This window comes from Erithacus rubecula, assembly GCF_903797595.1.
Source record: "Erithacus rubecula genome assembly, chromosome: 18".
NCBI lineage: Eukaryota > Metazoa > Chordata > Aves > Passeriformes > Muscicapidae > Erithacus > Erithacus rubecula.
Window position 1 is genome coordinate 6,263,781 of NC_136670.1, and position 14,171 is coordinate 6,277,951.

At 52.8% G+C, this 14,171-nt stretch overlaps 1 protein-coding gene across 2 annotated transcripts in view; it reads left to right on the top strand.

The window, feature by feature from the left end:
- The first annotated feature begins 408 nt into the window (after nt 1–408).
- The window catches only part of JPH2 (junctophilin 2), a 33,321-nt gene continuing 19,558 nt past the window's right edge, over nt 409–14,171 (top strand). The window contains exons 1-3 of one of the 2 annotated variants that reach the window (XM_079322043.1): nt 409–1,226; nt 9,586–10,369; nt 11,123–11,342. In XM_079322043.1, the coding sequence (XP_079178169.1) occupies nt 848–1,226; nt 9,586–10,369; nt 11,123–11,327 (1,368 nt within the window). In that variant the 5' untranslated portion in view covers nt 409–847 and the 3' untranslated portion in view covers nt 11,328–11,342. Of the gene's footprint in view, nt 1,227–9,585; nt 10,370–11,122; nt 11,343–14,171 lie in introns of those variants that run through there. The other variant, XM_079322042.1, reaches the window with a different exon arrangement.

A 14,171-nucleotide genomic window follows, 5' to 3' on the forward strand; every position in this document is an offset into this window, starting at 1 on the left:
AAATGATTACTACTATCCTTCTCTCTGCTCTGGAAGCTCTGGAAGTCAGTGGGAAGTAGCAGGGGGCAGAGTGAGCTGTTGGCAGCACTCGGGTGAGGGCTGTGCTCTTGCTCCGTGTTCTGCCTCTGCCCGGTTCCACACGGTGTGAGTGGCCTGGCCGCGGGCACTCTGTCCTCGCATCCCGCGGCTCCGGGAGCGGGACAGCGCTGCCGGCCCCTTCCCAGGCTCTATTTTAAGCAGACATTTACTTTCCCAGCCTCTTCTCCGCCTGGATCCCTGCCCGGGGCGGGGAACGGCGGGGGGGGTGGGATGTGTCTCTCCCCTCCTTCATAAAAGGGCCCCGAGGCGGGGGCCGGGCTCCGGGGGGTTATTTTTGGGAGCAGCTCCTGGGATCCGATGGCCTTGTTAGGGCAGCGCTGACCTTTCTCCCGGCGGGGGAGGAGAGCGGGGCGGGCGGCGGGGCCGGGCGGGGGAGCGGGACCGGCTCGGGACCCCCATCCCTGCTCCGCCGCGGGGATCGGCACTGCCAGCCCGTGTCCGCCGCGGGGACCGGGACCCCCATCCCTCCCTGTGCCGCGGGGGCGGCTCCCCGGGCGGCCCATGCCCGTGCCCGCGGGGCAGGTACCGGCGCGGAGCGGCTGCCCCTCCGGGGGGGCCGGAGCTCGGCCCGCCCTTCTCCCCTCCCTCTCGTCCAATTTCTCTCTCCTCCCGTGCCCCAGCCCCTCGGCCGGGCCAGGCGAGGCAGGAGCGGCCGCTGTCGGCGCCCAGCCCGTTCCCTCCGGGGATGCGGGAGCCGCGGAGCGCTGCCCCGGGAGCGCTGCCCGGCTGAGGGGCACCGGAGGGCACCATGAGCGGCGGCAGGTTTGATTTCGATGATGGAGGCGCCTATTGCGGGGGCTGGGAGGGGGGCAAAGCCCACGGGCACGGCATCTGCACCGGCCCCAAGGGCCAGGGCGAGTACTCGGGCTCCTGGAACTACGGCTTCGAGGTGGTGGGCATATACACGTGGCCCAGCGGCAACACCTACGAAGGCTACTGGTCCCAAGGCAAGAGGCACGGCCTGGGCATCGAGACCAAAGGACGGTGGGTTTACAGAGGCGAGTGGACCCATGGCTTTAAGGGACGGTACGGAGCGAGGCAGAGCATGAGCAGCGGAGCCAAGTACGAGGGTACATGGAACAATGGCCTGCAGGACGGCTACGGCACCGAGACCTACGCTGACGGAGGTAAGGCTGCTCCCGAGGGAGTGGGAGGGGGATGAGCAGCGTCACACCCAGCCTGTGACAGCACAGGGTGCGTGTGTTCTCTGCTGAAGGGCTGACCTGGCCCTGTCCCCACCAGGGACATCTGTACAGGCACAGTGCTCTGCAATGAGCCATTGGGGTGCTTCAGTCGAGAAGGGGAGCTGGGGGTGCTCCATCTCATCAGTGTGTGATTTTCCCAGTTAGGGCACAGCACACAGCTCACTGCAGGCACGAGGGAGGAGCAGCAGGAGCATTGCCCCAAGCGTCCCTGAAGTGTCTGTTTTCACCATTAACACCAACCAGCTTGACTTTGTGCAGTCTTTGGCTCCTGCTTCCACAGGGACTGGTTATTTTCTGGCTGAGCCGATGCAGGAATTCCCGGCTGGTGCAGACACAGCAGGCAGAGAGCTGTGAATGTTCTCGTGTCGGATACGAGCCACCCACAGCATCCCAGCAGCTTTTCTCTGCACCAAACACTGCCTGCGTGCCTCTGACAGGCTGCCTGCACATCTGCTTTGCCACAGTTTTGGTTGAGTCCATCTAAGCTGTTTAGAATATGTAGCCACACGCCTTTCCCCAAAATAAATCCCTTTGGTTACTTGGAAGGTTTCAACATCCACTATTATACAACTGCACCGTGTAGTTGGATATTTGTTGTGCTCTGTAAACATTCGGTCTCATTGAGTTCTTGCATTAGTGGCAATTCTGGGCTTAGAAACATTGCAAGGATTTCTGTGCAAGTAATTTTGTAGCTCTTCAGCACTCTAATGTTCCAGGTTGCCACATTTAGGATAGCTAAATAGAGAGAGTGATTTGAAAGAAATACCCTCCAAAATATGGATCAAAATTGTACCTATATTTATCTAGGACAGGCATTGGAGTAGTTTATAAAGCAAAATAACTGTAATATATGAGTTAGTTGATAAAGCAAAATAAATATAAATCTTCAGAATGAAAAACATCACGTTTATAGGAATTAGAAAAATGGACTAATTCAAGACTGACTTTCAGGGCTATGTTTTTCATTAATATTTCTCAATGAGTTGTGTGAGTTTGTGGCTAACTTTGAGAATATAGTGTTGAAGTGTACCCACTTTCCTTGTGCCCTTAGATGTAGGTACAGACATAAACAGACACATCCCTTCAGCTCCTTAAATTTTTCCCCCTTCTGTCCTGTGACAGAATGGCTGCAGGTTGAACACACAGAACCTTCACGTGAGGCCCTAAGATGAGTAGGTGACATGGCAGGTGTGCTCTGATGAGTAAAGAGCAGCAATCAGGTAACTCAGCAGTGGCTGCCACTGGGAATTTCATTCTGGAGGTGCCAGGGTCTCCTCTGAATTTGCACAGCTATTTCCTAAAATGCAAATCCTTCTAAGGGTGAAGGGCTACTGGAGTTCCAGTTGATGTTCTGGGGAAGGATTTTGAGTGGTAAGACTTGACATAGGGCTTTGATTAGATATGGGACTGAAAGCTTGGGACAGAGGAGTGGGAAAGATGAGCCAAAGCTTTCTCCTGTAAGGATATAGAATATCCTGCTTCTGTCAGCACAGCACTCCCTGAGGTGTTGTCCCACTCCCAGGAACGTGCCAGCTGCATGATCCCTGCTGCCACTCGAGGCTGGCAGTTTAGCCCTGATCTGTGAAGATGTGCCCTGCCAAAATACTGAGCTCAGCCCCACCGGGGTTGTGCTGGGGTGCCCAGGGGCTGCTCCATGTGCTGGGTCATCCCTCCCTGGCTGGTGTGAGCTGCTCATTCAATCCATGAGCATCTCTGATGGCACAGGAACATGGATAAAACAGCAGCCAAAGCCAGGGGTCACCATCCAGCACCACATCTGAAGGGCAGGGTGGAATGGTCAGTGAGGACCTTCTCCTGTTCTGTCTCCTCATCTGCACACAGCAACCACCTGCAAGATCCAGATGTGGCCAGGCTGCTAATGGGACCTGTTAATGTTTGAATTGGAGGTTGCCAAGATAAACATCTGGAAAGGCTTTGGATATCTCTGTCCCTCGAGTAGGGGACATGGTTCCCAAGCCCCTTGGAAGCCAGCCACACGAGGAAAAGGGTTCTGGGAATGTGCAGCCCTTGCCAGGTCATCAGAAACGTTAGGTCATGGTTGGACTGCTTGCAGATTTCAGGGAAATGTAGCTGATTCTGATGTTTTAAAATAGACTTTAACTTTTTATATATACATATATATATATAGACATACATAAAAATTTACATTTCAAAATACAATTAAAATGTACTTTATAGGGTTGTCTGTATTTGAATCTTGTGTCTGGCCAAGGTTTTAAAAAAGCCCAAATCTGGAGTGAAGCTTTTTGAAATCTCATATAGATTTTTGGTGCCTAATGAGAACCAGGGTCATGGTACAGTTTAGCCCAGGCAGTGTGTGGGTTATTTGCCCCTTTAGAGGGGCAGAGTGCTCTGGCTGAAGCAGGCAGTGAGTGGGGTTGTGGAAGGCATAGCATGAAGGAACTCACTGTTCTGCAACATAAGCTATGAGTAAACATGTAGTTATTTGGCTTTGCCCAGTGAGTTTTGTCCATGTGTAAGGAAGGCCTCATTTTTTGGATACTTTTGTGCATTTGACTGTGAGTCAAAACCCTGAGTCAAGTTTTACTGCAGAAAAAGATCTCCCTGAATCATGCTGCATACCCATGATCCAGCTCAAAGCCTGTCTTTGCTGTACAAATAGCTGTTTGTATGTATGTGTATGGGGGCAAAAACATCATTTGAAATCAATGCAGCCTAAAACCAACTTATTTTTGATACTGCAGTTTGTTCTCTGGAGTGCTAAGGAAAACAGTGGTGTCAATTAACCACAGGGAAACAATTAGACCAGTCAGTAATCACAAAACCACAGAAGAGGGGAAAAGAAATGCAGAAGTGCTTTACTGGGGAGATGAAATGGGTGATATGGAGCAGCACAACTTCTCCCTGTGGCTGGGCAAGTGCAGTGGAAAAGGGCCTGGGAGAGCCACGGTGGAGCTGGCTTTTGTCTGCTGCCTCTGTAGCAAAGCTCCTGCCTGGCTGAGTGTGACCCATGAATTAATATGGTGAATTCTATGTGGTTTTCTTTGGCTTTCTTTTCCAGCAGAACCCATCAGACAGTACTGCTGGCACCAAAAGGCAGCACTCTGTTTTTGCTGGCCTGTCCTGCACAGGGTGATGTGCATCATTTAAATGTCCCTGGCCATTTACACTGAGCTTTAACCTGCCTGTCAGCACAGTATCTGGGTGACAGCAGGGGACTGTAGGGCAGGGATGTGATTTGAGCTGTTTGCATTATTTACATGGCTGTTTGTATTATTTACATTCATCACTAATTATATGGGAGCCTTGAGACAGGCTGGGAAGTGTGTCCCTGCTGGTGGGAGGGCACTGGGAGCTGAAGCTTCTGCATTGGATGCAGCCATGCACCATCCCATCCTGCTGCTGGGGTGAAGCAGAGGGTGCTCCCACCCCTCTGCAGTGTTGGAGGTGAAGGCTGCAGGGATGTCATTTCCATTGATCCTGCAATTTAATCCTTCCCATCCTATGAAGTTACCCAGGCAGCATCACCTGCTTTTGGTTGGGGCTGTGCAGAGGTGATGAATGGTACTCCTGGGGGTTGCAGAGCAGCCAGTGACTTTTGTCATTAGGACAAATAAAATGCAATCAGAAAAGGATTATTGGGGCCCTGATGAGATGAAGTATCTCTGTCCCACTGCCCTGATGAATCACCAGGACTGGGAAGGCAGGAAAGTGGGCTCCCTTTTCTAAACAGAGATTTACTTGTTCCACATCCATTGCTTTCATTATCTTTTGCACCTCAGACACGTGGCAGCCTGGCTGACAGCTCTGTGTGCCCCCTTGCCCAGGCTGGGGGGTACTGGGCTGTGTGGTGCCTTGGGGACGTGCAGCCCTGCTGCAGAGAGATCTTGCACAGCCCCATTTTCTGCAGAACTGACTGCTCTGGGCTGTGTTGGTGAGGCAGGGCTTGGCTCTGCTCGAGCCTTGTGTGCCCTCCCTCACTGCCCAGAGCCTCTGCAGCCTCTGGCTCCACTCCAGAGCTGCTTCATGGCCCTGCCCTGGCACAGAGCCTCAGCTGGCAGGGAATGGCAGCATGACAGGGACATGGCAGTGCCTGCTCACCCTGCCTTGGCTGGGCAGCACTGCCAGTGCCCTCTGCTCATCCAGCTCTGGTCACAGGGATGATGTTGCTTGTGCTGTAGGGGCTGAAATCAGGGAGCAGAGCTGGTGCTGAGCCCTGTGTTGAGCTCCATCCCTGCTCCCTGCAGACCCATTGTGCCATGTGGCTTCTCCCACCCAGCTGGCTCTGCTGCTGCTGAGGGGCACAGAGTGGGCTGGGGCTTTGCTGGAGTGCAGCAGCTGCTCTGACCTGCCTCCTGAGGAGTGGCTGAACCCCCTTAACCTGCAAGGCTTTTCCAGAGTTCCTTTTCCAGGGAATTAACATGGCAGCATTACCAGCTGCAGCCTGATACGTGTGAAGTTGTTCCCATCCTAGGAGAAGGTCTCCAGTGTCACCCTGATCATGTGTCAGCCCTGCTTGCTGGCAGGGTGGGTGGGATGGGGCGCTGACCTCACCAGGGAGGGACATGGGGGCACTCTGGGGGTCCCTGTGACTTCAGTTTCCACTTCACCCCCATTTTATGGAGAGGGATTTGGAAGCATGGTGAGGAACATACCCAGTTGCCTGGGATCTCCAGGGATGGTCCTTGACTCCTGACTCATGCCCAAACCCATGCTTCTTTTTCCTTATTTTTTCCCTAGAAAAGCTTCAAACTCATCCAAGAAAATGGAAAATGGCTCCTTGCTCTGGCAAGTGGCTCCCCATGGCTGGCTGCAGTCTGCACATGCCATGTACTACCTGAACCCCTACATTTTTGTAGGGGGGACCAACTGTTTACAGGGACCCCATAATCTCCTGTGTCACAGGGTGGGCAGGGCTGGCTGGGGGCAGCTCACCCAGGGCAGCAGCTGCTGCTCACTCGGGCACTTCTTGTCTTTCCTGGCCCTCAGCACTGTAAGTTAACACTCCACAGGCAGATCCAAAGAGGATTTCAACGAAACCTGAAGCTTGGGAGGAGAGATTATGCTGCAGAAGTGGCCTGGGAGACTGTAAAATATGCACTCCCACGATCACCAAAGAAGGAACTGGATTTGCTCCTTGGGGAGCAGGGTCATCCCTGGGCTCAGTAATAGAGTCTGAGGGGGGAGATTAATTCCTTGAAGATGGGTCACCCCCTCCATCTCAGCCCAGCCCTGACTGAGCCCCTCCAGAACTGTAGGAATGCCTGCTCTCCCAAAATCATCTGTCTTCTGGTAGGTCACTGCTTTTTGCAAACCAGGTTTAGGACAGATGTCTGTGAAGATACCCCCAGCACAGCAGACCCTTTACTTAGATGAAGCAGCACCTGGGACAGTAAAGGAATAGAGTGGCCTTTCCAAAGGTGTTGGTGCTCCCCCATCACCCTCTGCCTGTGCCCCAGGCTGAGGCAGCTGCTGGCAGCCTCTGTTCCACAGGCTGCTGGTCTGGGGTGGCCCATTCCAGGTCCTGCAATGCCAAGAGCAGACAGGAATGCTGCCTTTGTTTTGGGTGGTTTGCTGGTTTCTGAGGCAACTGCATCTATAGACTGATGAGAGCCAGGCTGGGAAGACAGCTCATCCCAGGCTCATCCCCAAACCACAGGGCTCAGGGATACTCTGACCTTCTGTGCTGCCCTGGTGCTGTGGGTGAAGGCTGCCTGCTGCCCCACAGCCTCCTGCCCTTCCCAGGAGCTCTTCTTGTGGGGCCTCTGATGCAGCCAAATGAAATCTCTTGGCATCCTGGTGAGAAAAGTCAGATTTGGGGTCTCCACTCTGCTGGAGGCTGTAAATGGTCTCACCTCTGGGATCAGGGGGTCTGAAGAGGAGCAGTGTCCCACTCCTTCAGGGTGTCACTGCCAAGTCCTGCTGGTTCTCAGCAGGGTCCTGTGGCCAAGGTGCAGCCCTGGCCATGGTGAACACGACCCTTGCTGTTCTCCCATCACAGGACACTGCCTGCCCTCTTGAGCTGGGTCTGGAGGAGTGGGGTGAGATGCTGCTTCTTGGGGCAGAGCTGAAGGAACTCCACACAGAGCTGCTGCTCTCCTCCCTTTTTTGCCATCTCTTGCTTTGTGCAGTGTGGCACAAGCCTTGATCTTGGGAATTCAGAGAAGCCACATGTCAGCACCCAGGAGTCATTGGACATGAGGGATGTGACTCAGGGGTCTAGAGCTGGTCCTGGCAGCCTGCAAGCGACAGACTGCAGAGCAGGCTCAGAGGGGCTGTCACCAAGCCAAGGAGAGAAGTGCCACTGCAGCTCACATCCTGCTAGGGCTGCTGCCACCCTCTGCACAGCCCAAACCACAGCCCTGGGTGCAGCTGCCTGGGCTGGGGTGGTTCTGCCTTCGGGCTGCTCCGGGGTCTGGATAGCTCCAGGAGCCCCGGGGCAGAATTCAGCTTCTCAGCTAGCAAGGAATTAGATCCCAGGAGTCACTGTGCAGGTTCTGAAGGGAGCTTTATTTCTTCAAAGGTTCTACCAGCAAAATCCAGATAAATAGCATGGCATGGGGTTTTTATAGAGTTTAGGGGGATTGAGATTCTAACCAGTAAAATTATAAGTTGAAAACTGTCCAATTACTTTGAGATTCTAGGTGAGAAAAAACCAGTCATCTAGTAAAGTTAAAGACTAATAGAAATCCTAAATGATAACAGGGGTTTCAGTAGTGGGGGGAACATTTCTCATTAAAAGTTTCATTGTCTTAGGGTATGAGATCCCAGGGGCCCTTTTCAGGGACAGTTGTATTATCCACACCTGGGGTGGCTGCCTGCTGCTCCCTTCCCTGGATGAACATCCACATCCCATCCAGTAAGTGGATTTGTGTTTGCAAAGTGTCCCCTGGTGCCTCAGTCCCTTTGCAAAGGGCTGTCACCTGCCAGCAGAGGCTCTTGGGTTGGTGTCCTCTGCTCCCTAGTGTGATAAGTGATAAAAGATTCGTGTTAATCATAAAAGTATTGGGGTTTGTATAAACCAGAATACTTAGGTCTGAAATGAGGCATGACACAAAAGAAAGGAAAATATATTATTAAATCATTGTTTTAAATCCCTCTGTTATGAATATTATGTTGCTAAATAAGTTGTACCTGCTGACAGCTTGCAAAACAAGGCTTTCACACAGCCCAACAGATTCTGCAAAATCAGATTTCCTGCCTTTGTGTAATCAATTGCAGTCCATCCCTAAGACCAGACTTCCTGACTTCTGCCATTTCTTATCTATGAAGACCAGATGGTTATCCATGGGACTTGACAAATTGTCTAGATACTCACATTGTCCAGCGATCCCACGGACCACCACTGCTTACCTGGCAGAATTATGACAGCAAAAAAACCCCAGTTATTGATGACTAAAAGGAAACCATGCTATAAAAGGGAGCTGCAAACCAAAGTTTGGTGGAGCATGGAGTGGGCAGTGCCGCCATGTATCCCCATAGCGCTGCTTGCTCTGTCTGTATAAAATAAAGCAATCTGAATTTTGCTGAATATTGAGACTTTTGTTCCTCATTTATAACACTGGGCACTCACTGATGCTTTTGTGTGTGGGTGAGCACCAGCAGAGCTGGGCTCAGTGTAGCCGCAGAGCTCACCTCCCTTCTGAAACACTCATCTTAGAAAACTAGGGTTTTAGTAACCTTGCTGAAAATAATTAAAAGTTAGAAGTTAGAAGGGGGTAGTTATCTGAAACTTAAATAATTGATGTCTGTCATTTCATGTTTGCTCGGCTCCCCTTACAATGGGAAAAGACAAAACTAGTGAGCAGATCCAAAGGAACATAGACAATGCACCCAGAAACCCATTCTTGGAAAAACTGGACTATCCCTAGAAATCATTTGTATTGTCATTGATAGAAAAGGTCAAGGGTTTAGGGTGAGGAAGACTCGCCTTTCTTCCTCCTTTTAAGACCCCTCCCCACGAAAACGACCCCAGACTTAATTTAAAAAGTCAATCACACATGCCTAATAGCTATTCCAGCTAATTACCACAGGAAGCGGGGAATGGGAGGAGCTGTTACTATGAATATGGATTTGTTTGAATCCTTTGCCAATAAACAGACTCTGTGATCACCTGTAATTTTGCAGTGCGTATCAGAGGATCACCTCAGCTTTGAACAAACACACACTTTCTAACTTTAAATTCTTAGAGAGTCTTTTGCCCGCACAGCAGAGTCCGGGTACTAGACCAGTAGTGCTGTTTGGGTAAATGGCTGCCAGCCGCGCCGCCGCTGTCTGACGCTGCGCTCTGTCTCCGCAGGCACGTACCAGGGCCAGTTCACCAGCGGCATGCGGCACGGCTACGGCGTGCGCCAGAGCGTGCCCTACGGCATGGCCTCGCTGGTGCGCTCGCCGCTGCGCACCTCGCTCTCGTCGCTGCGCAGCGAGCACAGCAATGGCACGCTGCCGCAGCAGGACTCGCCCGCCGCCAGCCCCGACAGCCTGCCGCTCTCGCCCACCATCACCCGCGGCGGCTTCGCGCTCAGCCTCTACGCGGACGCGGCGGCCGGCAAGCCCAAGAAAGGGGGGCTCTTCCGCAGGGGGTCCTTGCTGGGAAAGCTGAAGAAGTCCGAGTCCAAGTCGTCGCTGGCCAGCCAGAAGAGCCGCGTCAGCTTCCTCAAGAGCGAGAGCGGGATCAGCTCGGCCGCCAGCGACGCCACCTCCACCGTCAGCCTGGGCGAGGGCGCCGAGGGCGAGGAGTACACCCCCTTCGAGTCCGACATCGACGCCACCACCACCGAGACCTACATGGGCGAGTGGAAGAACGACAAACGCGCCGGCTTCGGCGTCAGCGAGCGCTCCAGCGGGCTCAAGTACGAGGGAGAATGGCTGGACAACCTGCGGCACGGCTACGGCTGCACCACGCTGCCCGACGGCAAGAAGGAGGAGGGCAAGTACCGCCACAACGTGCTGGTCAAGGGCATGAAGAAGCGTGTGTTGCCCCTCAAGAGCGCCAAGATCCGGCAGAAGGTGGACAGGAGCGTGGAGGGGGCTCAGAGGGCCGCGGCCATCGCCCGGCAGAAGTCAGAGATTGCGGCATCCAGGTGGGTGCTTGGAGCTCCAGGTCCCGTGGGGATGGGACCGTCCCCACCCATGTGTTCAGGAGCTGTCCTTCTGCTCATCCCCTCTCCTGTCCCCTGCAGCCCTGGCCCAGAGGGGAGATGCTGTACAGCAGGGATTGTTACCAGCCCTGCGCTCATCCTGATGCTGTGCCAGCCTGTCAGAGCCCCTGGGCATTGATGGGGCAGCGTGAGAAACAGAGGGTTTGATGGTGATAAATCCAACAGGCTCATGAGCAGCCAGATGTGTCCCAGACTAACAGGGGCTGGCAGCAGAACGCAGTTTGGCCCTGGAGCTCCCAGTGTGGGTCTGAGAGAAGTTTGTGGGATGCATTAGGGTTGTCAATTTTAGCAGCTGAGTGTAGTTGCTCCACTGTCCCTCCTGGGATGGAGGAGAGAGGAAACAAGAGTGGCTTCAGAAATAAGTCTGCCTGGAAAGGGCAGGGGAAGTTCTCCTCCTCCAGCTCACATCCCTGCCTGTGTCCAAGCTGTGTTGGCAGCGTGCTCCTCCTGCAGCATTCCTGCCGGTCTCAGAGCTGACCTGGCAGAGAACAGAGATCTGGGAGCCTTCACTCCTCTCCTCTTCCTTGGGGAAATGTGGTCCTAACAGTCCTTGAGGTTTCACCTGACCTCACCAAGAAAACCTCACCCTGCACAGGCTTTGCTCAGCTGCTGGGCTGTGGCTGTGATTCCATGGCTGTCCTGTCTCACTCCTTTTAATTCCTGTTTAATTATCAGTTACTTCATTATCAACCAGAGGAGGGAAATAAGCAAGGAGAACACCTATTCCCAAACCCCATTCCACTCCTTGGAGAAACCCCCACTTTACTCTCCTGGCGGCTATTTCTTCTTCACACTTCTGTGGGGAGCACGATTGATTTTTTTTAACAAAACCCAATTGCCTCAGGGACTGGTAGAGAAAACCCAGCAGGATTGCAAGTGAAGCTCCATGCAGGGCCAGCTAGGATAAAAATAACAGGCTGGGGTGGTGTGGGGCCCTGGATCCTTCTGGCAGGGCAGGCTGAGCCCGACACCAGCCTTGCAGTGCCTGGGGAAAGCGTGTGGCCACGGCGTGAATAAGGAGGCTGGAGCTGCAAACGCTGCTCCCTGAGAGCTTGGCTGGTTTACACAAACCTCTTTTTATTATACACTATTTACACTTGGATCAAAAGCGGCTCTGCAGTGTTTTCAGTCAGGGGCTGGAATGCACCCGCTGCCCTGGTGGGGGCTGCATCCCTCCCCAGTGCAGCCAGGGAATAATTTCCTATTAAGGAAACCTTGGAGCTGGAGGAAATAAGATGTGGAAGCTGGTTTCCTCCAGGGAGCCCTCAGCCAGCAGACCCTGCAGTGGTGTGATGCTGGGCAGGGAAGGGATTGTTGTGCTCGCTGGCAGTGTGGAACCCCAGTCCTGTCCTGCAGCAGAGCTGGACCCGCTGGGAGAGGGCAGTTCAGGCTGCCTGTCCTGTAAACTGTAACTCAGTGTTTCCATCAGGGCTTATTCCTGCTATATCTCTCTACCTGATGCCTTTTATAAATCTGACTCGTGCTCTCCTCCCTTCTCCTTTCAGCTCAGATTTGGGTAAATCTACATAATTTTTCCTGGAGGAGGTCCTTAGTTTAAACCCCAGCTCTGACACCTACTTTTGCTTTGGCCGTGAACCTTGCTTCAGTTTCCACACCCAGGGCAGTGTAATTGCAGACAGATTGTGAAAATGGATTATTACAGTTTATAGAAGGGCTGCACTATCATTAGCATTGCCTGAGCTCATAACTGTGAAGTGGAGCTTTCTACATGGAGCATTTATGTTTTTCCTCAGATGGCAGTGTGTTCCTTACCCAAAAAACTGCCTTTAGGGGCTACACCCATCCTTTCCTGGGGGAGGATATGACATTTCTGCACGTCAGCTTATTACAAGGCACTAATTATCAGGACACAGCAGGTGGGCTGTGCAAATTCCCAGTTACCTCTGCACACCTGTACTGTTGTACATGGATGTTTGAGTTTCATTTGCTTTTAGTGCTCGGGGGAGCCCCTTGCAGAACTAAACTGCTGTAACATCCAAGCCTCCTGCTGTCTGGGGGGGAAATGCCAGGAGAAGGCCAGATTTCTCCCTTTTGCACCATAAAAGGCTCTTTAGGATAGAAATTCCGAGGAAAACAAGCCCAAGCACTGGAAGCTGCTGGGGCCAGTTGTGCTGCAGGAATCCCAGGCACGTGCTGAGCTCTGGGGTGCACGGCTGGGGCTCTCAGCAGCACTGAGGGGTGCCCTGTCTGTGAGCTTTGGGCAGGGATGGTGGGCAGTGCACTCACCAAACCTCCCCTGTCCCATGCTCTGCCCCCAGGGTGTCCCAGGCACCAGGCTGCTTCACAGCTCCTGTCCCACCTGTGTCTCACTGTGGCTGTTCCAGCCAGGGCTGTGGGCAGTGCCAGCTGCTGCCTGTCCTACTGCCCTGGCCTCCTCAGCTCCCTCCTGAATCCTCCTGGGTTGGCAATCCAGCTGCTTTCCCAGTTGTGCAAGAAGCTGAGGACATCATCTCACTGTCAGCTGAGAGAACAACTCTGTTTTTCATTATTTCAATGGAAATCATTTGGCATGGGGCCATGCTGTCCTGAGTAACCCATCCAGGCCAGCCAACTTCACCCCATGCAAAGCCTATTAGTGCTGCTCAGATGTTGGGTAAAAACCCTGGGCATGTCTCTCAGCAGCTCTGGGGATCAGCTAGAGGGATGGAGTTGATGGAAGCTGGAGTGAATCCTCACCCAGGCTGCTCTCACTCAGGAGAAAAGTTACCTTGGAATGCAGCCTCTGTGGCAGCTGGCAGACACAGCTTTGCTCCTGCCCAGGGGCAGCCACGGATGGATGTGGGGTTAACACACTTAACACACACCCTGTGGTGTTCATCAGCCCTGCCCTGTGCCCTGGTGCTCCGGGACTTGTCCTGCTGTGATCCCAAGGGACTCCTGTCAGAGCTGGGACACGGCTGTTCCTGCTGTGTCCCCCCAGCCTCCCCTTTCCCACCCTCCATCCTGCCTGGGGACTCCTTTGAAAAACAGTTGGGGTGGGTGGGAAGCACAGGGAGAGCCTGGGATCACAGCTGGGGCTTCACCTCTCAGGAGCTGAAGTAGACAAACTGGCTGGAGGACTGTGAGCAGGGGCAGCCAGCACCAGGCCATGGGTGAGCTGGTTAAAGCCATGCTGAGGGGTGAAGCAGCTGCCCTGCAGCTTTCTGGGCACAAGGGCTGATACAGAATAGGGTGCTTTGTACCCTGGGTGCTTGATGCTCCTTGTGCCTGGGGAGCAGCCTGTGTTTGCCTGTCAGCTGGGGAGGATGGTGCCACGGAGTACAGGGAGAAGCAGCATGAAAATGGTTGGCTTTCATCTCTTCAGAACAGATGAAAATAAAATAAAATAAAATAAAATAAAATAAAATAAAATAAAATAAAATAAAATAAAATAAAATAAAATAAAATAAAATAAAATAAAATAAAATAAAATAAAATAAAATAAAATAAAATAAAGTAAGAGGAAGTGCAGGACTGTCTGCAAGGGGGAACCTTTGATTTTTTGAAACCTGTATGCTCAGTAGCTAGGCAGATTTTACAGGGGTTTTCCTTCTCTCTGGTGCTTTTAAAGGACAAAATGAATGTAAATACTGCAAATCCCACCTCTGTCCCATTGCAGCAGTATCTGACATGGTCTGCTTCTGCAAAAGGTTGTGCTTCCCAGTGACTTGGACCAAAATCAATGGAGGGACTTGGCCATGTGTCCTGCAAGGCACGGGTCTGG